General features: G+C 42.6%; 1 protein-coding gene across 4 annotated transcripts in view; it reads right to left on the bottom strand.

Moving 5' to 3' along the window:
• sufu (suppressor of fused homolog (Drosophila)) overlaps window positions 1-23,716 on the bottom strand; it is a 157,283-nt gene that overhangs the window by 53,053 nt on the left and 80,514 nt on the right. For all 4 annotated transcript variants that reach the window (XM_038821666.1, XM_038821665.1, XM_038821667.1 and 1 more), the window contains 5 exons: window positions 18,453-18,595; window positions 11,041-11,126; window positions 6,493-6,565; window positions 4,829-4,982; window positions 3,095-3,215 (listed from right to left, as the gene is read on the bottom strand). In XM_038821666.1, the coding sequence (XP_038677594.1) occupies window positions 3,095-3,215; window positions 4,829-4,982; window positions 6,493-6,565; window positions 11,041-11,126; window positions 18,453-18,595 (577 nt within the window). The remainder of the gene's footprint in view (window positions 1-3,094; window positions 3,216-4,828; window positions 4,983-6,492; window positions 6,566-11,040; window positions 11,127-18,452; window positions 18,596-23,716) is intronic.

The following is a 23,716-nucleotide window of genomic DNA, read 5'->3' on the forward strand; positions in this document are numbered from 1 at the left end:
TACAGAATTCCAGATTCTTTTAACTAAATTCAAATTCTAAAACTGCCAAGGTGGGACTTGAAATCACATCTGGACCAGTAGTCCAGGCCTTTGTCCAGTAAAATCACGACTACAACACCATAAGCCTATGGAGCCAAAGACAATCAGCTGGATTTACCATGCAACCCGCTGTATGTTTCATGCTCTTGGAGGCGGCCCACTATTGGCAGTCAGTGGGATCCTCTGGTCCCGCCGTTGTCAACAGAGTTGCCCTTTGAATGCACATCCGTGGCAAGGATGAGCCTTCAGTCGGACCAGAAGATTTCACTGGCGTGAATTGCCCCAAAAATTCCAGCAAGTGGTTTTGGTTTTCTGAATGTTTAATTGGAGGAATTTTCAAAATTGCATTTGTTGGCATTTAGATATTTTATTCATATTTTAAGCTAGAATATTAGGTTATTGTACCATTGGACAGATTTTGGAATGACACTATTGTAACGCAAATGCATTCTGCAACAAATATTTTTAGCTGGTGTAACAAGTGTGAGTGCCCTATTCAAAATAATTGCACGAGTAAGAGTTTGACTGGTCGCATTCCATAATAAATCTTTGTAATTTAGTAGCAAAGGAATTTAAAGAAGCAAATTTTAAGAGCCAGATGAGAACACCAGACATCCAATCTTTTTAACATGGAGCGTTACCAATATTAACATCAAGTATTAGTATTATCATGGTAACCATTTTTGATCTAAACAACTTTTGAAATTCACTGGCAATCAAATTGGAGTAAAATATTCAGCAATAATTAATGCTTTTTTAAAATACATGTAATTTGCAATTTAGTTCAATTTTTCCAAGCTTCATAGAGGCCTGCCACTTCTACTCTCTGAACTCATGAGAGAATCACTCAGTCAAGGTAATCTATTTACCCATTCAGCAAGTTGCTGCATTCAAGACTAAAAAGTTCAGTGAGCATCCAAGCCTGAAGACATCAAGGAAGCAACTCGAGTGAACCTGAAAATCCAATGAGGACTTGCAAATAACTGGGGAAATGTACCAACAAATATATCCAAAAGAGGTTGGTTTTTCAGAAAATAAAACCAACTGAGTAAATCAATACAAATATTGATTCCTCAACCACTTAATTTCTCTTCCGAGAGAAACCCCCCCCCCCCCCCCCAACCGGCGGGAACAGCCAGTAAATCCCGCCCAAAGTCTCTCCATCAGAAAATCTACTAACGTTGACATGCATAATACCAGTTTCTGCAGGAATCTCAATCCATCTGCTGTTGAAACCCTTAAACCATGCCTTTGCCACCTCCAGAGTTAACAATTGCTATGTTCTCCTGATCAGCCACCCATCCTCCACCTTTGTAGACCAGCTCATTCAAATTCTGCTGTCTATATCCTATCCCACACCTCTCATGTGGATGTAAAACATCACATGGCACAATCTGAATTTCTTCCAGTGTCCTGGCCAACATTTATCAGCAATCATCAATAGAATAGATTATCTGGCCATGGTTATTTATTTGTGAGAGTTTGCTGAGGGCAAAAGTAGCTGCATGTTTCCATATATTACAACAGCAGCTAGACTTCAAAAAATGCTTCTTAGCTTTGAAGTGCTTTGGGACATCTGGATGCTGTGAAAGGTTCTGTATAAAATGTAAATTCAAGACACAGTGGAAACATATCCTTTGCCCTAATTAAATGTGCTATATAACTGAATAAATAACAACCCTTGTAACAGTAAAATTCTCTGTTCATACAGTTTAACACATTAAACTTCTAGTGGAATAAGGCCCAAGTAGAAATTAATCCAACAATGTGCATAACCTTGAGTGACCATGGATTGATTGAATCCCTCAAGTCCTTTAAATGAAGACACCGTTTGAAATTTAGATTCAGAACAAACATCCCGAAGCTAACAATGTAATGAGAAGTGGCTCGCAGGATATCCACCAAAGATTAATTTACTTGCTCATATTTAAACCCTTCCCTTCAAAGAAGCATCTTATCCAAGTTGCTTACAAGATTGAGGATTTTAATGCCAAAAGTGTACAGCAGACCTGACCAGCACCTGAAAGAGCACGAGTTATGAAGTCACAGCACAATATTGACGTTTCTCTTTCAGGTACTGTTAGCTTGTGTTTCTCTAACAGCTTTTGTTTACACGTTATCTTTTTTAAATCAACAGCTTTCTGCAAAGAGAACAGAAAATATGAGGGTGCATTTTAGGATCCCACAACATCATGTATAGATATAACATATTGAGCAATTAAGCCGACAATGCACTAACTTTGTCATTATAAATTGTCAATGATGCTCTGTCAGAAAGGTGAAGCAGCAACTTTGTTCGGAAAATAATTTCACCACATGAATTCCTCTGTGTAACACAGATAATTATTTTATCACAACCCTTATTGGAGCTTTTCAGTTTTACCTTATTCTACTATTTCATAGTTTAAATTCTGCTCAGAAGAAGCAGCGCAGAAGCAGAATCTCTTATCTGAAATTATCACAACTGGAGATGGAAGCCTGGGAAAATCTGTTTCGACTTCATGTCACTGAAGAAGGGATTCTTCTAACATCTGCCTCACAGCTGTCTCTAACAAGAACACAGTTAGCCTTTTATAACACTGACCGTTATGTGCTAATTCAAATGAAAGTAATCCCTTCTTACAGTGGATCATGTTATTGTGAAGTGCACATACAGATGGTGTATACTATAAGAAAGGAAAATCAAAACTGTTTTCAAAGGAATTTTGATTTCATTCCCCATCTTGTGTTTCTCTTATTTATAGGGCAATTTGAATAATCTATTCTACCATTAAACCAGCTTTAGTTATCTTAACTCCTAAGATTTATCTTTCTATGCTTTTGGTAAATTTTGTGAACAATACATATTGAATTTTAACAGTAATTTTTTTAATTCTAAGGACTAAAGCTTTGAAAACAAACTAAGCAGAATTAGGATTGAGGAATGTCAAATGGGAGGTTTCAACAATTTTAACAACGTAGTACATTCATTCCCTCCCCACCAAAAAACTAATGCAATATTTATTGACTGTGGACTGCTTAAAAGAAATACATGCAAGTTGTAAAAAAGACTTACGATGCTCGATCATGGTTCATTCCATTCTGTTGTTGTGGTTTCTGGGAGCTGATTGGTGGCAAGGCTGGTTTGGTGTTCATTTCCAGACCCCTACGCAAGACCTCTCTGATCTGCTCTGTATCTGAAATGAAATGAAAAATGAAATAAAAAATTAGAGAAAAGATCCTGCTTCTAGTGGTCATCAGAGATCCTGGCAGCATGGTGGCACAGTGGTTTGCACTGCTGCCTCACAGCACTAGGGACCCAGATTAGATTCTGACCGTGGGTGACTGTGGAGATTGTACGTTCTCCCGGTGTCTGCATGGGTTTCCTTCAGGTGCTCCGGTTTCCTCCCACAGTCCAAAGATGTGCAGGTTAGGAGGATTTGCCATGCTAAATTGCCCCTTAGTGTCCAAAGATGTGCAGGTTAGGTGGGGTTACAAGGCGGAGGAGTGGCCTAGGATTGGTACTCTTTCAGAGGGTTGGTACAGACTCAATGGGCCAAATGGCCTCCTTCTGGACTGGAGGAATTCTACGGATCCTGAATACCATCCCGAGCAGAGATTACTAGTTTCTAATCATTGACTGCACAAAATTATGTTGTGTATAGGATTATATAAAACCTAACCTACTATGGTTATGCTGCATCGCAATTCTTTGAATAAGAAAGTTAAAGGAATTGATGAACAGTTTTGGCAGGTAGGAGAGAGAAGTAATCAGGCTGCAAAATAGAAACATTACACTTCCATTCTGTCATAGTAAGAGGGAAGAGTATGGAAACATTAAGCAGGTTCAGCTTGTGATGCATGCGCTCGGTTCTTTATCAAGACACTGCTAGAAACAAAGCATGGGCCTCCAATGCATTGAACTGAGTCATTCAGTGACTTAACTTCCTCTCCATAAAATAGCTTCACAACTTCTAAAATGCTAAAGATAGATAATATTGCAGCAGTCCCAGTTGTCAATTCTGATGGCTTTATCCCAGTTGATTAAGTAAACAACCAACTGGGTTTCTGCTATGATAAAAGCAATGAAGTGTATGTTTGAATTTCCTCTTTGCTGTTGCATTTTAGAGATTTGCTGCATAGCCTGGATGGCTGACACAGAACTTTCATAATTGACTGGCTTCTATCTTGAAGTCAGAGTGGTATTTTGTGGTTGTCACATTTTTATTTGAGGCGGTTTTATTCTAGGCAGCAACACTGTTCTGTCACTATCTTGGGGTTTGTCATCTTTTAAGTGATGCTTTTAAGTGATGCCAATATTAAGTTGTCAATTGGCAACTTTGGGATTTGTTCCGTTGTGGTCTCTTGCACAGGCATTGAGAAGTTGAGAGTGTTGGCTTTGCAGAATTAAATTGTTATGCCCAGTGTACAGTACTTTGAAGTGCTCTCTGGGAAATGGTGGATGGGTGTGCTTTGTCCTTGCATGTGATTGGGGAGTCACAGTGGAGCATTTCTGTTTTTTCTTCTGGTTACAATAGTAGCTCTTCAGCTGATCAAAAACTCTGCTGCCCTTAGCTTAACTCACATCAAATCCTGTCCACCCAAGACTCCTGTGCTCGCTGAGCTACAGAAATACCAGAGTTTTAAAATTCTAACCCTCATTTCCAAATCCCTCCTAAGCACTGCAACTTCCTCCAGCCCAAAACCTTCTCTGCACTCCTCTGGTCTCTCATGCATCTTGATTTTCATCATTCCATCTTTGGCGACTGCAGCTTAAGATGGCACGCCCCAATGCTATCACAAGGATTACCTTTATCTGACAAACGTCTTGGATGCATCTCAAGATAAATACTCCGGCTATCTTCTTCATCCTCTGGTGGACGACTTAGATCCACCCAAGCACATTTTGCACTCACACCACTCAGGTTTGAGCCATCAGTTTCTATGCCTTTGTCCACTCTTTCCTAAAAGGAGAGGGGCGGGAAAAGGAAATAAAAACAAAATAAGCAGTAAAATATGTTTCTGATCATATGAATCACAACATTGAATTTCAGATTACTCATTGCATTTTAGTTACAGAAATCATAAAGTTCTAATGCATTTTGCATTATGATGATTCATTATAAAGTAATGGTCCTGAAAAAACATTGCCTGCATATTAAATCTGTTGCTCATTAATGTATTTTACTTAAAAATTGCTATCTCCATAAAAGTGAACATTTTATCGAAATTATGGTCAGATTATAAAATTCTGTGAAAACAGTTCGACCAAAGGAAAATTTTTTATTGATAATAATAATCATCATCTTTATAGTCCCAAGTACGTTTACATTGCAATGAAGTTACTGTGAAAAGCTCCTAGTCACCACATTCGGGTGCCTGTTCGGGTACACTGAGTGAGAATTCAGAATATCCAATTCACCTAACAGCACGTCTTTCAGGACTAGTGGGAGGAAACCGGAGCACCCGGAGGAAACCCACACACACACGGGGAGAAAAGAACATGCAGATTCCGCGTAGATAGAGACCCAGCCGGGAATCGAATCTGGGACGCAGGCGCAGTGGAGCCACAGTGCTAATCACTGTGCTACCGTGCTGCCTATCAGGGGCTGGATTTACCAAGCAACCCTCTGCAGGATCTTCTAGTTCTGCTGTTGTCAATGGGGTTTCCCGTGGATGCACCCCATTGAATGCACCCCTCGCCACCAGGAAAATCATGGCGGGGATGTGCTGTCAGCAGGGTCAGACGATCCCACTGGAATGAATGGCCAAAAATTTCCAGGCCAAGTTACATACAAGATCCTTTCACTAATTTTGTGAATCATCTGGTTGTATTCATAGTCATTTTTTAAAATCCTAATTGAAAGCAAAAATTTATGATTGTTGCTGGGATCCAACATACTGCATCTCAAAATAATGAACACAGACTGCTTCCTGTGATTCTGCACATTCTGTGCCAGTATAGGCACTTGGTCAGAAGGAGTAGGTGTGGCAAGCTTGCTGCTGTTGGTGTGAAATAAGGCGAAACAAAGACAATGGCCAAAGTTCTACCGTTGTTGCGATTCAATTTTCCCGCCAGCAGCGCATCCCAACCAACGGGCTTCGTAGCCACGTGGGGTGGTTACAGTGGGAAATTCTCATTGACAATCGGCGGGAAGATAGAATCCAGCCACCAGCGAACGGACGCAGCCGAAAAACATGCGGCTGGCAGTTCAGAGAATCTAGCCCAATGACAATAAAGCATATTTACCATTTAAAAAAGGAATGTTACTATTTGTCTCATGAACAATTATTATCAGAAGTAGGATTTATTAACAAGTTGAAAAATAAAGCAAAATTGCCATTTTAAGGGGAGAGGGTACTGTATACTAATTCTGAATTAAACAGTTTATACACTAATTTAGAAATGTTTTTTGATGCAGGTGTAACATTAGAGACAAGGGAAAAATATAACTGATATAAGTGAATATTTACTTGCAGGTGGGGATCAGATTCAAATATGGTTTCTCCTCTTCGCATATCTGTGATTAGCCAAGAGCCACCTGCACTGTAAGGCAATGTATAATACTTTAGATATGCATATGGAATCTCTTGGTATCTATCTCAGTTTTACTGCAATATTCAAAAGCAAACCTATAACAAGTTAATTAAAACCAATTTAACGAAACAGCAAAGGATAACAATAATGCTTAGTTTTTGAACTTACTAAGTAAAACCTGTGTTTACACTATCGCATGTGCATGTTGCAATACATTCAGTATGCAGCCGATTCCACATTGGGTGTCCGTTTTTCAAACTGGCAGCATCATATAAACACTCACTGATTTGCCTATGATCCAGGACATGATAATAGTTTAAACAGAAGCATAATTGCATAGATTTCCCTTAAGTAATGTCCCCAGCCAGGGCAGCACGGTGGCCTAGTGGTTAGCACAACCGCCTCACGGCGCTGAGGTCCCAGGTTCGATCCCGGCTCTGGGTCACTGTCCGTGTGGAGTTTGCACATTCTCCCCGTGTCTGCGTGGGTTTCGCCCCCACAACCCAAAAATGTGCAGAGTAGGTGGATTGGCCGCGCTAAATTGCCCCTTAATTGGAAAAAATAATTGGGTAATCTAAATTTATAAAAAAAAAAGTAATGTCCCCAGCCAACTTCTTGGGACGTCATTTTGTTGACTCAATCACTGCAGTGGTGCAATAATTTTCAGGATTCCAAGATCTGCAACAGTAAAAACTGCCCAGGCCTCAGATTTATTAACATACAGATTTATTGATTTAAAATTCTTTACGTATCAGGTTTCAAAAACTGATCATTCATTTTCACACTAGAAATGCTGGGGTTCTGCCTCCATTTTTTGGGAGGTGGGAGAGCCTGGAGGGGGTAAAGAATCCATTGGGAGTCCCAAAACAGTATTTATGCTGGTCGGATTTGCTGTTGAGATTGTTCCCATCCCGTGCCAATGACATAATGGGATTCCTGCCATCAAAAGTCAGGAACCCTATTACCATACATTTAAATGTCATTAGCGGACCTCCCGCTGTAAGGAATTCCCACATTGACAGAGTTTACAACAAGTCTGGTCAAACAGGAACATGGCGAAGTGAACCCACCAGGACCACACAGATAAGTATAATTCCCCCTGGGGAGAGAGCCATGGCCACGCAGTGCCCCCTTGCATTTACCCCATTACTGCTGGGAAGGGGATGGGTCCCATGTCCGTTGGGGGGTGGGGTTCCTTTTTAAATTCTATTTATCAAATCAGGACACCCTTTAAAATGGGTGACCCGATCTGTCAGGGACCGAGGTTGCTTGTGGGATGGGCTCAACAGCACAACATCATGGGACCTGCCTCCAGGATTCTTTTTAACTATCTGTCATAAAGTAAGGTAGGAAAAGCTGGCAGTGCAGCCGGCAGGCTACACACGGTTTTTCCAATCTGAGTTGACAATTGGTCAAAAAGGAGAAAATTTCATCCACAATCTTTTACTCTTTCTCTAGTCAAATTTTAAAATTTTCAGAAAAAGTCAGGTTGTCCAATAGTGATGGATTGTCCCCTAATTTAACATGACAAAAGGATGGCAAACTGGAGTAGCAATAAAAATAAGACATATTCCTACAGCTCCATTGTGCATGGTACTACATTTGAAAATTAAAAACTGATTTTAAATGTTTCCTGTTCACATCACATGATAATTTCATACCCCTCCAATGAAAGCTGTTTTTACCATTTTCAGTTTTGTCATGAAAGAGAATTGTATCTATTACATTTTCAAATATATCTTTGCCAAACTAGCTACAGATCTTCCCACTGTCTAATTTAGCATGCCTATATAGCTAGACCCTAAAAAAGATGGCCTGCATGTATATTGTTTATATTTGGCACCATTGTTACTTTGATTTTAAGGTTATAACTGGACATTAGATTTTTTACATGGTAAGGTTCCTGTTAACTGTGCTCTTCAGTACAGAAGTTAATCCTTTAGTATAATACAAAAGTTGACATTAAGGTACTTAGCACGACACAATATATTCAAAAGAGAGAAAAGCAGATGAATGTCAGAAGAACGTATTGGGAGGGTGTAGAATCCTCCAGAATATCAGATATAAATCAACAATTAAGACATATACCTCTTGCATCACCAGACTAATAGCTTCAAGATTTTGTCTTCAGTTGTGCAAATCAATACTAAGCATTCACCATCATATTACACTGGTTTGCTCATTGATCATGATGGCGAGGAATGCACCAGGTTCTCAGGCAAGTTTATAAGCATCAATACTTCAGAAATTCCAAAAAACATGCTCCCCATGCCTTGCAATGCTATCTAATACATCACTCATAAAAACATGGATCAGGATGGGTGAATGCAGTTAACTTTCACTTCACTTCTTCTTCCCAAGAAGTTCAGTAATACCCTCAACTAGCCATGAGGCTAATGTACATGCAAATGATGAAATGCAAGATTTGGCTATGTACAGACGTAATGCCTTGCTTCTTTGTGTGGCCTACTAGGTAGAAAGTGTAATGAAAAAGTTAAGTATATATAGGCCTCATTCTGGCAACAGTATGACACTTAACCCATTCACTCTTAAGTATTCAGTACTAAATAAGTGATCTGAAATTCAAGACAGAAAATCACACAAGATAGAACATAGAACAGTACAGCACAGAACAGGCCCTTCGGCCCTCGATGTTGTGCCGAACAATGATCACCCTACTCAAACCCACGTATCCACCCTATACCCGTAACCCAACAACCCCCCCCTTAACCTTACTTTTTTGGACACTACGGGCAATTTAGCATGGCCAATCCACCTAACCCACACATCTTTGGACTGTTAGATGTTAGATTGTTTGATAGGCATAATGTTCCTCGTTATTTGTAAGAATTAAAATCTCTCCATAAAGTCAGGATATTATAGCAATAATTTAGATTTGTACAGCACCTTTAACATTAAAAATCTCAAGGCACTTCTTAGATGCATAATCAGACAATGATGAATATGGAGCCTCAGTAGAGATAGGTTCTAAGGAGGTACAGAGGTTTAGGGAAGGAATTTCAAAGCATAGACCCTCAATGGTACAACCATCAATGGTGGGACTAACGAAGGGGAAATATGTACAAGATAAATATTGAGTTTGGGCTGGGCAGCTAGCGAGGGAAGGGGTGAAGAGGGTGATAAAGAAAGACAAGTTGAATTGTACGGCTGCGGGTGTTACAGGGCTAGAAAGGATTGAGACCATAAAGAGATTTAAACAAAAGGATGATCATTTTAAACAGGGCATAATTATCTAAGAACATAACTCCTTCATGAGGTTCACACGATATGAACTATTATTATCACCTCACTTGATTACATTATTTTTGAATTGTCTGTCAAGATACGGCAATGCCAGAAATATAACTTGCATAAATCTGTAACTAATAGTTGTATTCAGGATACAAAGGAGTAATTAACAGTATTGATTTGTCACTGGGAAGGATGCCTGATATTCCACATAAATCCTGAATCTGGGAGCAGGTATCGAATGATGGCAAAGATTAGTCCATTGTAATAGCCCCACCCACTGGGTCAATAATGAGGTACCAATAATTGGAAAATTTGCATTATCCTAGATGATGATAATAATAATTTTTATTGTCACAAGTAGGCTTATATTAACACTGCAATGAAGTTACTGCGAAAAGCCCCAAGTTGCCACATTCCGCCACCTGGTCGGGTACACAGAGGGAGAATTCAGAATTCTCAGCTGGTGCGGGAATTGAACCCGCGCTACTGGCCTTGTTCTGCATCACAAACCAGCTGTCCAGCCCACTGAGCTAGACCAGCTCTAAGGTAACATTATTCAAAAATTTTACATTGTAAACTATATTTTAAAGTGTTAACATAATTACCAGAATTGTATACAGATGTATAAAACTTAATTTTACAGCACAGAAATACCGGTCGATCAAAAAGAACCAAAAAAAAGGTCTGTGCGTGCATCAACAAACAAAAATGATCTGAAAAAAACTAAGGTTATTGTTGAGGCCTCATATACAATTGAGTGGGAGAAGATCATCTGATCAAAATTCACAAGTTTCTTAAAAAGAGCGTTATATGAAACTCATTCTTCTATTCACCCACCCCATTCTTCCAGATGGTGGGCAGTCCTGAGCTGTAGGTAGAAACCAAAAAACAAAGAAAATGCACAAATTTGTTTATAGAATTTGCTTAAATAAGAATCCAAAACAAAATTCATTTTCACATGAAATAGGTAGAATATGTAAATATGTCTTCCAAATACTTTGCAAGGGAAAAAAATGGAGTAGAGTAGGCCATGCAATCCTTTGAGCTGGCTCTGCCATTCAATAAGACACTGACTGATCATCGAGCTCAACTTCATTTCTCACCCTATCCCTGGATTCTCTTAAGTATCCAAAAATCTACCCATCTCAATAAACCAGACAATCTAACAATAAGTAATTTCACCTTTCTCAGTATCTTGCAAATTGTGGATGAAAGACTTACAAATTACTTACACAGGAACAGTCCGGAGAAGCTCCAGAATTCCTTGGCCATTCCACTGCTGCGCTGCTTGAAGTTCTTCTGTACAAACTCCAACAATCTAATCAGGGTTGGAAAATTTAAAAATGTTAATTTGTACAATTTTGCAATATTTAATTGCACAAGAGCATATAAAGAAGGCAAAATCAAACCACATTCTCAAATCAGAATTACCAAAATGTCAATATTCTGTGCTAGATTAATGGACATCAGCAAGAACTTTACTGAAATTAGTTTTTCTAACCACGAATTAGGATATTTTGAATTTTACCACAACCTCAATCTAAACCAAATCAAATCTGCCATTTCTAGCAACATTAGGTATATAATTTTTTTTAAAATCTAAAAGTTCAAAGTGAAAGGCTGCAGTAAAGAGAAATACATTCAAATCTCACTAATGAATTCAACTCCAACAATGTCCTGCTTCAAAATAACTTTACTGGCTTCTTCAGCAAAAATAACCAAAAGGATTCCTGGGACTGAAGGCTTTTTAAAGAAAATTATCTGGTAACAAAAAGTCTTCCATTTAAAAAACGTTCGTAAATGCAATATCTTGCACCTTAATGCTCATTGTTTTTAAAATCATTGATTAAGCTTGGAGTAGACTTAAGTTTATACATAGATGACTGATTTACCAGATGGACCATGAATGACATGCCAAAAACAAACATAAGCAATTGAAAACATTGTTTAAAATTTCATCACAGAATACAATTTCACTAAAAGCATGTTTTGTTATTACAACGAGTTTTTAATATTGCTCATGAAATGATATATTTTCAGAATAAGATAAGATAAATAAAATAAATCTAATACATTTTCCTTCCTACATATCTCCTGTCTTCAGGAAGATTTAAAACTACAGTAGATTGTTGCAATATCTACAGAAAACCCATAATGCTTTAAAAATACATGTTGCTATGGCACTCAGATTTACAGTGCACAGTACTTTTACAAATTGGACCTGTGTCCAGAGAGGTATGTGAGCCACTGACAAGGTTATCATTTACATAGTATTAATTCTGTACAATTCGGCTATGAGCAAACCAAACCCTTTCTTTCAATTTTGGGAGTGGGGAGGGAGAAGAGATAGATACTAAATCTCATTCATTTATAAGTCTACCTCTTCATGGAGCACCTAGAGTGGAGGAGTTAATTTGCATGCAATTGAGACATAATGGGATTGGAGAAAACATTATTTTACTCAGACAGGTAATCAAATCTGGCTATCTAATAACGATTACATTTATTAGGTATTAAAATGTTGCATTAAAAAAGATAGTTTCACAACTCAGAATATCCTTACAAGAGCAGATGTGGCTAAGAAGTTCTTAGCCCAGTTTCTCCTACACCATAATCATTTCTTGCTCAACACAGGTTAATCCAGTTTTTTAAAACCTTTTTTGCTCATACTGTTTCTATCTTCATATGTACATTTTTTTTTAATGCAGCCCCCTTACTGTGTCAAACAGCATTTTAAAGGACAACTGCTGAAAGATGACCAATAAGAGAAATTGGGAATTAACCTTTGTCGGTTTCTTCAAAGATAAACATAAAATTGTGAACAGCTGCATGTATAAGAGAAACATTCTGGCTCCCATTCTCTTTGAAATCTGCTTCTCTGCAGGAATGGAAGATCAGAGGTGAAAATCCACATCTCACCACTCTGTGGTGCTATGCATTGCTGCTTTAACTAAAAACAGCCCATAAAGTAAACCTTACGGAATTTAATAAGCCAAAATACAATTAATCCCATAAATTCACAATGTTCTCACTTAAATCTCAGCCACAAACAGTCGTTCACATCAATTTCAAGTCAATGATAAATTTTCAAGTAGCTTTGGAACCTAACAACTGGGCATAGGAATGTCAAATAGACCAGAAACTTTAGTAGGTTCCAGAAATACTTGATACTTTAGGGGAGTATTTTATCATTTGGGCAGCAACCAATGGCCAGAGAGGACAGTGATAGGACACTTTAGGAACTTTCAAACGGTTATTGGATAGGCACATGGAGCACACCAGAATGACAGGGAGTGGGATAGCTTGATCTTGGTTTCGGACAATGCTCGGCACAACATCGAGGGCCGAAGGGCCTGTTCTGTGCTGTACTGTTCTATGTTCTGTGTTCAACACGAACTCTGTTCCCTGGTCACCGACTCCATCCCTCACCCTGATCACTGTTTATGGCCCAACCAAACCTTGGCATCCAATTTGCCCAGAGATCAATTTATTTATTTTTTAAAATAATTTTTATTCAAATTTTTCAACAACAAATTTTCTCCCAACAATAAAGTAAACAAGGTGTACAAACAAACAGAAAGAGAAATCCCCCCAATACAAAGCAATAAAATAATAACTTAATAACAATACAAAAAAGAAGAAAATAGCAAACACACCATTGCAAAAACAAACCCCCTTAACAGACCCCTAACCCAACCCCCCTTAGCCGCCTCCTCCTCCACTCCCCCCTCCCCTCTCCCTCCTCCCCCCTCTCCCTCCTCCCCCCTCTCCCTCTCCCTCCTCCCCCTCCCCCCTCTCCTCCTCCCCCTCCCCCTCTCCCTCCTCCCCCCTCTCCTCCCCCCTCTCCCCCCTCCTCCCCTCCCCCTCCCCCCTCCCCTCCCCAAGGTTGCTGCTGAGATTGACCACCCTCTAACCCTCCGCCAGAAAATCGAGAAAGGGCTGCCACCGCCGGAAGAACCCTTGTACCGACCCCCTCAGGGCAAACTTAACCTTCTCCAGCCTGATGAAGCCAGCCATGTCATTGATCCAGGCCTCCGGGCTCGGGGGCTTCACGTCCGAGACGCAAAGGCCAGAGTACCGGCCTCTCTCGCCTCCTGCACTCCCGGCACCGATGCTACCCCAAAGATCGCGAGCCCCCAGCCCGGTTCCACCCTGGAACCGACCACCTTGGACAAAGTCCCCGCCACCCCCTTCCAAAACCCCTCCAACGCCGGACATGCTCAGAACATGTGGGTGTGGTTCGCCGGGCCTCCCGAACACCTCCCAAACACCTCCCACATCTGTCCTCTCCCCCAAAGAACCGGCTCATCCTGGCCCCAGTCATGTGTGCCCTATGCAGCACCTTCAGCTGAATTAATCTGAGCCGTGCGCAAGAAGAGGACGAGTTCACCCTCCCCAGGGCGTCCGCCCACGTCCCATCGCCGATCTCTTCCCCTAGCCCCTCCTCCCACTTCACTTTCAGCTCTTCCACTGAGGCCTCCTCTTCCTGCATCATCTGATAAATTGCCGAGATCCTACCCTCATCGACCCACGTCCCTGAGAGCACCCTGTCCTGCACCCCACTTGACGGCAGCAGCAGGAACTCCGCCACCTGCCGCTTAACAAACACCCTAATCTGCATATACCTGAAAACATTCCCAGGGGGGAGGCCCCACTTCCCCTCCAACTCCTCTAAAGTCGCAAACTTCCCATCGAGGAAAAGGTCCCCCATCCGCCTGATGCCTGCCCTATGCCAACTCAAAAACCCACCATCTATTCTCCCTGGTGCAAACCGGTGATTGCCCCGTATCGGGGCCCACACTGAGGCCTTCATTTCCCCCCTATGCCGCCTCCACTGCCCCCAAATTTTGAGGGACGCCACCACTACCGGACTCGTAGAGTACCTTGCCGGGGGGGGTGGGACCGTCACTAATGCCTCCAAACTCGTACCCACACAGGACGCCACCTCCAACCTCTTCCATACGGCACCCTCCCCCTCCATCACCCACCTACGAATCATTGCCACGTTCGCAGCCCAGTAATACCCACACAAGTTGGGCAATGCCAAGCCACCTACCTCCCTTCCTCCCTCCAGGAATACCCTCCTCACTCTCGGGGTCTTCCGCGCCCACACGAACCCCAAAATACTCTTAAAAAAAGCCTTCTGAATCAAAATGGGGAGGCACTGGAAAAGAAACAAAAACCTCGGGAGCACCGTCATCTTAACCGACTGGACCCTACCTGCCAAAAAGAGTGGCAGCGCGTCCCACCTCCTGAACTCCTCCTCCATCTGTTCCACCAGCCTTGAAAAGTTTATCCTGTGCAGGGCCCCCCAGCTCCTAGCTATCTGGGCCCCAAGATATCTAAAGCTTCTCCCCGCCCTCTTCAACGGGAGCTCTCCTATCTCCCTCTCCTGGTCCCCGAGGTGCAGCACAAACAGCTCACTCTTCCCCACTTTGAGCTTATAGCCCGAAAAATCCCCAAACTCCCCAAGTACCTTCAACATAAATAAGTGGGTACCCTAAATTTCTAAAAAAATAAAAGAATAGTTAAGTCTCGAGGTAACAACGGTATGGATGAGATTTCAGCAGCAGATGAACTGAGGCAAATGAGGAAAACAAGGGGCACCCCTGCCTCGTCCCCCGGGAAAGCCGAAAGTCCTCTGACCTCCTCCCATTCGTCACCACACTCGCTACCGGGGAGCTATACAGCAACCTCACCCAGCTGATGAATCCCTCACCAAACCCAAACCTCCTCAGCACTTCCCACAGGTAGCTCCACTCCACCCTGTCAAAAGCCTCCCCGAGATCAATTTCTGACCACATCCGCTCCATCACCAAGGCTACCTACTGCTACTTCCATAACGTCCTATTTTTCCTCATTTGCCTCAGTTCATCTGCTGCTGAAACCTCATCCATACCTTTGTTACCTCGAGACTTAACTATTCTTTTATTTTTTAGAAATTTAGGGTACCCACTTATTTTGTTTTCCAATTAAGGGGCAATTTAGCGTGGCCAATCCACTTACTCTGCACATCTTTGGGTTGTGAGGGTGAGATCCACGCAGACACGGCGAGAATGTGCAAACTCCACATGGACAGTGACCTGGGGCCGGGATCAAACCCGGGTTCTCGGTGCCGTGAGGCAGCTGTGCTAACCACTGTGCCGCCCCTTAGACCTAAACTATTTTAATGCTTTCCTGGTTCGTCTTCCAACTACTAACTTCCATAAACTTAAACTCATTCAAAACGCTGCTGTTTGTACCCTAACTCAGAATATTACTCCTACACTCCTTAATACGCATTGGCTCCAGTTCTGGCAGTGCCTTCATTGTAAAATTCTCATCCTTGTTTTCAAATCCCTCCATGATCTCGCCACCTCCCCGTTCTCCCCTCCACCCCACACCTCACTCCATCTCTATAACCTCCTCCAGGCCTACAAGACAACAAGAACTCTGTGCTCCTGCAATTCTGATCTCTTGTGTATCCCCAGTTTTCAATCCTCCATTGGCTATCGTGCCTCCGGTTGCCTAGTATTAGGCTCAGGGATTTCCTCCCTAAGTCTATTTGTCAATCTACCTTCTTTCCTCTTTTAAAAGGCTCCTTAAAAATATACTTTGTTGACCAAGTTTTCAGTCACCCCAGTGTGAGAGAGCAGTTTTAAAAGCCAGAGAGTACACAATCGCATTCACAGTGCTGAGGACTAGCCAAGTGCCTCCTGATTATGTTAGCATTGCCAAAATTCAAAGCATAAAACTAGGCAGCAAGGGTGCACAATTTTTTATGTCCTACATTCTCTACGTGACAAATTCCAGTTCAGTCACGGCAAAGATCAGGTGCTCTCCATGTGATAAATAAACAAAAGTTAAAAATCAAGTAAAATGAATTGCCCATGACATTCACAAGCACAGTTTTAGCCTAACTCCAGCTCAGTCACTTACTTCAAACTAGGTTTTCTGTCCAGAGTACCTCAACCCTACCAAAACCTTTATTCATCCTTTCATCACTTCAATCTTTCTAATATCCTTCTTTACAAACTCCCAGCCATTGCTGTTAACATGTCCAAAGCTCAGTTGCTGAGTCCATTTAATCTATCATCACTGTTCTGATATAAATACATTTAATTCATCAATGTAAAATCCTCATTTTCATAGGGGGTGATACGTCCAATAGGGGGTGAAAGTGGTGTCGTGGAAATGTCACTGAATTGGTATTCCAGACGTCTAGGCTGATGCTCTGGGGACACAGGTTCAAATCCCATCATTGCAGCTGGTGGAATTTAAATTCAAATAATAAAGCTAGAATTGAAAGTTTGTCTCCCACTAATGGTGTGAACCCATTTGGCTCATTAATGCCCTTTGGGGAAGAAATTCTGCCGTCCTTACCTGTCTGGCATACATGTGACTTCAGGTGCACAGTAATATGGTTGACTCTTAACTGCCCTCTGAAATAGCTTAGCAAGTCATTCAGTTCAAGAAGAAATGGCGGGGGTAGTACGGAGGCACAGTGGGTAGCACTGCTGCCTCACGGCGCCTACGTCCCAGGTTCAATCCCGGCTCTGGGTCACTATCCGTGTGGAGTTTGGACATTCTCCCCGTGTTTGCGTGGGTTTCGCCCCCACAACCCAAAGATGTGCAGGGTAGGTGGATTGGCCATGCTAAATTGCCCCTTAATTGGAAAAATTAATTGGGTACACTAGATTTTTTTTTTAAAAAAGAGAATGGCAAGAAATGTTGGCCGTGCCAGGATTGCCCACATTCCATGAAATTGGCAATCACATCAAGTGTTATAGCCCCATTGGTACTCAACTCTTTCCCATTATTGTCTTCTTTTCCCTTTACTCCATCATTAGTGAGAAAGCTTTCTGTCACTTTGGCCCTACTCCAAAACTCCCTCTCTACCTTGAGAAGTTAATTCAGAATCTCCCATTTTGGTCAAAATATTTGGTCATCTCTATCATATATTGGCTCCACTTCATTATTCCATTGACTTATTCCCAACAGCCCACCTCACAAATCACCATGGGTCATTATCTATATTAAAGACAATACATTAACCTAAGTTATTGTCTTTCGGCTGCCTGAGTGTGGAGTAGAATACATTAAAGCAATTAAAATTGACAACAAAACCATGGGAATTTAAAAGAAAAATCAAAGCGGCCAATAAAGCAAAATAATCATCTAGGATTCTATAATTGAAAATATTAGTCACCTCAATGAAAGTCACTTAGAACGAAGATCAATATTTTTGTGGGATGTTTTGGAAAACATCAGCTTGTGATCTGATAACTATTTTATTGTAATTCAATAGCTAGATTATTTACTCTGAAAGTTTATGTTAAGTCGAGCATGGAACACAAAGGAAAAAAAAGATAGAAATTCCAGTGATCTCAGAAATGCAAGTTGGCAGCTTTTCCAACTTTCTCAAATTTTAAAAAGGTCACACATATTTTGGCACAATTGGTTTCATACAGACATTCGACTGAAGCATGAACATTAACTTAAAATTCAAAAAAAGTTCAAGTATTATAACTCCACAGAAGTTGAGATGGGACAAGGATAGGAGGATAAAAGATTCTTTGTGATTTTTCTGACAACATTACTATTGTGAACTGCAGAATGCTCTTCGTGGTCAATACTGGAACAAATTATTTGGTTGAGCCAGTACCTGGAGAAATGCAACTGTTCCAAAGGGGGTATGCACAGGTTGCAGCTGTGGGTCCTCTGTCAGCAGCATGTGTTGGATTCTGGATTCACTGTTGTCCAAGGGACTGTGCCAAGAGACATGGTCACCACTGCATAATGTGTTTTCTGTTTGATAAAAAAAAGAGTTTAAAGTGGAATAGGGTATACTTCATTTTCCATTGTTTATGGTTGACTGCATATATGAGTAGCAGGTTACATAAAAGTTTTTTTGAAAATATATGTACTCAGGAGAGTCTAAACTGTCCTCCACACTCCTCCCAAATTATTTGTCTGAAACGTTTACTGCAATGAAACTCTTCAATGCTAGTACCTGGCTTTCCTGAATAGCACCATATCTTCACTACATTTCCTTAGTTAGACAGTGAAACAGTGGCCGAACTTCTCCGCCTCGCGATGCTGCAAACGGCAACTTGATCAGGCGTTTGGCCAAAGTCAAGGTCCGTGCCCTGCGCCGATTCGGGCGCCATGCTCTGCTCCCTCGCTGGTGGGGATAATGAGGTTTGTGCCCTGCGCTGGCGACAGCATGCAAAACCAACATTTGCATGCATTTAAATTTGATTAGTGGGTTGCACACACTATGCTCCTCCTTCTGCAATGTTCCATTCCTCTCAGGAGGAGGTCTCTCAGGAGTGAATTACTGCAAGCATTGGCAAACATGGACTTGGCGCCATGGTTGCACAGGGGGTGTGGGAGGCTAACAAAACATTGAAAAACCATTGAAAACTGTCGGACTTGCTGGGGGATGGCTGCCTGGGCTGGGACAATAACGGGTATTGACATGATGCCAAGTCTGTGGAAATGGGGTGTTCCCCTTGGGATCGGGGTTGCTTGGCTCAGACTGCCATTGCTGTGATCTGTATTTTAAATACACCCCTTTGGTGCTACAGGCTCCTGGCTGTTCACACTCCTGAGCTGCAGTGAGGGCTGCTTCATTCATAATAACTCAAAAGGCCTCTGGTCATCTGGGAGCCATCCCTTTCGACACCCTCATACCCCAGCTGTATCATCAAGGGTCAAGCTCAATCAGGAGCCTACCAGGTGTCGGCACTCCTCATAAGCGATGTACCATTGCAGAGGAAGCAGGGGATCAGCAGAGCTCACCCCAACCAGAGGACACCCGCACCAGCCTTTGGAACCCTCGCCGGTTCTCTGCCCCTCTCAGGGCAGAGGACTCATTAGTGATCCCCACCCCTCCGGATCACCTGGTGAGATTGGCAGCTCTGACTGTCTCGACCACTATCTCCTAGGCAGTGTTCAGGAGGGCAGGTTTGAGTCTCCGGCCCACCATGGGGAAGAGTGCTCTGCTCTGCAGGTCATCTTGGGGCAGGTCATCTCTGAGCCACCTTGGTGGCTGCAGTGAGTGTGTTGTAAATTGAGAGCTTAAAAACAGCTCCAGCTGGCAGGCTATTTGGCGCTTACTCCTGCCCCAGCAGTTAGAACACCACTGGGCCGAGAATTGCTCGGAATTCGCGGCAGCAGAGTGCTGGCCCATTAGCATGTCCTGAATTGCTTCCCGAATAATGGCCCCAATGTGAGTGCCAACTGCATGCAATTCAGTCCTGGCGTCAACACTTGGGGCGCGATTTAATGGAGGGAAAAACAGAATGCCGAGAACAACCCTGCTATTAAATGGGATTCTTCTTCTTTTTCAGCGAAGAATGCCCCGTCAAGGTCGCACAGACTCATTCCTGCACTAACGAGCTCAGCTCACCTGTGCAGGAAGGTCGCACCCCACCTCATAATGGCAGTGGCACTCCCGGGTCCGTTCCCTGGCACATGCACTCTGCCAGCGTCACCTGGGCACTCTGGTAGTGCCAGGGTGACATTGCAAGTGCATCAGGGGTACCAAGGTACCACCCTGCCCAGAGTTTGAGCACCCGGGGGCCTCCGATCACCTGTGATATCCACCCCTCCCCCAAACTGCAGTTGCGCCTGGTCCATGATTGCGTAAACCATTGCTAAATTGCACCATGGCAGGACCCCCGAGGCGAGGCATTACAATCCTGCATCTTGGGTAACTGCCCACTTCAATATGAAAATCTGGATCTAGCCCATTGAGATCTTGTTAGATCTCTTGAGGCATAATAAGAGTCGTAAATCTCGCAAGAGGCACTGCCTCGTTGCGTCAATGAGTTGGGTGCGACGAGGCCAGTAGCTCGCGCCCATTGTCTCCCTAATGGGAAAAAATGAATGCAAATTAGGTTTAATCAGATTCTCACCCTTCCTCGGCAAGATCCTGATCACGCCATCGGTAGCGGCCGGAGAATGGCAAGCTATTTAGTGCCGGGCACAAGTCCCGTTTTTGGCCTCTCCCACTATTCACCCGACTTAGCGGGATCAGCGCCAGGCACAATGCAGTGGGAAAATCATGCCCATGATTTTCTCTTTAGAAATCCATGTTGGCTCTTTCTAATTAACCTACAATATTGCATGTGACTACTAATTCTATCCCAAATAATTATTTTGAGAAGCTTGCCCTCCACAGCGGTTAAACGGACTGGTCGTTAATTACTGGGGGTATCCTTACATTCTTTTTTGAACCATGGCGCAACATTTGCAATTCTCCACATCATGGCCGAAATACCCGAAGGTTGCGGAAAAATTTTAAACAAGGTAATAGGGAAGGCAAATGGAAGGCTGGCCTTTATTTCAAAGAGAATAGAGTATAAAAATAGAGTATAAATGCAAGTTAGACCACACCTGGAATACTGCAAACAATTTTGGTCCCCTTATCTAAGGCAAAATATGTTGGCATTGGAGGTGATCCATTCCAGGTTAACTAGTTTGATCTTGAGGTATGGAGGAATTTCCTTATGAGGAGAAATTGAGTAGGTTGAGCCTGCACGTATTGGAGTTTAGAAGAATCAGAGGCGGCCTTATTGAGACACAAGATTCTCAGGTGGCTTGACAGGGTAGATGCTGAAAAGTTGTTTCCCTTTGTGGGAGAGTCTAGGACCAGAGGGCAAGCTGTCTCTTTTTTTTGCCTCCCGTGCCCTCTTCCAACTAGGTTCCTGCCCTGCCCACAGTACTAAAAGAGCTCTTATCAAAGTCACAAATGACATCTTATGTGACTGTGACAAAGGTAAACTGTTCCTCCTCTTTCTTCCCAAGCTGCCTCCTGCAAATCCTCAAATCCTCTCTACCACTCTCCTGCTGAATGGAACGGCATTATACTGGTTCCATAGAACATAGAACACTACAGCGCAGTACGGCCCCTTTGGCCCTCGATGTTGCGCCGACCTGTGAAACCATCTGAAGCCTATCTGACCTACACTATTCCATTTTCATCCATATGTCTATCCAGTGACCACTTAAATGCCCTTAAAGTTGGCGAGTCTACTACTGTTGCAGGCAGGGCGTTCCACACCCCGACTACTCTCTGAGTAAAGAAACTGCCTCTGATATCTGTCCTATATCTATCACCCCTCAATTTAAAGCTATGTCCCCTCGTGTTGGTCATCACCATCCGAGGAAAAAGACTCTCACTGTCCACCCTATCTAACCCTCTGACTATCTTATATGTCTCTATTAAGTCACCTCTCAGCCTTCTCCTCTCTAACGAAAACAACCTCAATTCCCTGAGCCTTTCCTCGTAAGACCTTCCCTCCATACCAGGCAACATCCTAGTAAATCTCCTCTGAACCCTTTCCAAAGCTTCCACATCTTTCCTATAATGTGGTGACCAGAACTGCACGCAGTACTCCAGGTGCGGCCGCACCAGAGTTATGTACAGCTGCAGCATGAAAATGAAATGAAATGAAAATCGCTTATTGTCATGAGTAGGCTTCAAATGAAGTTACTGTGAAAAGCCCCTAGTCGTGGCCCCTAGCCCATGACCTTGTGGTTCCGAAACTCAATCCCCCTGCTTATAAAGGCTAGCACACCATATGCCTTCTTAACAGCCCTATTAACCTGGGTGGCAACTTTCAGGGATTTATGTACCTGGATGCCGAGATCTCTCTGTTCATCTACACTACCAAGAATCTTGCCATTAGCCCAGTACTCTGCATTCCTGTTACTACTTCCAAAGTGAACCACCTCACACTTTTCCGCATTAAACTCCATCTGCCACCTCTCAGCCCAGCTCTGCAGCTTATCTATGTCCCTCTGTATCCTATAACATCCTTCAGCACTATCCACAACTCCACCGACCTTCGTGTCGTCTGCAAATTTACTAACCCATCCTTCTACACCCTCTTCCAGGTCATTTATAAAAATGACAAACAGCAGTGGCCCCAAAACAGATCCTTGCGGTACACCACTAGTAACTGAACTCCAGGATGAACATTTGCCATCAACCACCACCCTCCGTCTTCTTTCAGCTAGCCAATTACTGATCCAAACCGCTAAATCACCTTCAATTCCATACTTCCTTATTTCCATTCTGATCCTAGCCAGAGAATCATTTGCAATAGCTTTAATTCCCGCACTTGGCATCTTTACTTCTGGTGTCCCCCAAAGATCATTCCTTAGCCTACTCCTATTTTTTTAATCTACCTCTGAACATGACGAAGAGTCAGCTTCCACATGTATGCTAATAACATCCAGCTCCAGAGACCTCACCACGATTTACTTCGGCTCTTCCAATGTCTCTCATTGCTTGTTGAACATCCAGTACTGGATGAGCAGAAATTTCCTCCAATTAAATATTTTAAAAATTAAGCCCCGGAGCCTGATTTGAACTCTCACCCTGGATGGGTTTTAAATGCATTAAAATATTTCCCAATGTCTTCAATCCCCACAATAAACTTGGTTTCCTAGCTGCCATGATTTGGCAAAGTAGAGTTAATCCATTCAGCAGTTTGAAAGCAATTTAGCTAAGGGTTAGGAAAGTTCATTCAAGGGCAGCATGGTGATGCAGTGGTTAGTGCTACCTCACAGCGCCGAGGACCCAGGTTCGATCCCGGTTCTGGGTCACTGTCCCTGTGGAGTTTGCACATTCTCCCCATGATTGCGTGGGTTTCGCCTCCACGCCCAAAAATGTGCAGACTAGGTGGATTGGCCACGCTAAAATTGCCCCTTTATTGGAAAAAATTAATTGGGTACTCTAAATCGAAACAGGGTTTAACGCAAGACAGTTTGCCATGCCCAGTCAGACATCATTTAGTTCTAGATGCCTGTTTGGAGGTAAAACTCCAGACAACTAATTGATAAGACGCTAAAGGGGGGAATTAACGACCTGTCTCGTTGTAGGCACAATTTGCCAGGCTGCTGAGACCCAGCATT

The sequence above is a fragment of the Scyliorhinus canicula genome, chromosome 16, assembly GCF_902713615.1.
Source record: "Scyliorhinus canicula chromosome 16, sScyCan1.1, whole genome shotgun sequence".
Lineage (NCBI taxonomy): Eukaryota > Metazoa > Chordata > Chondrichthyes > Carcharhiniformes > Scyliorhinidae > Scyliorhinus > Scyliorhinus canicula.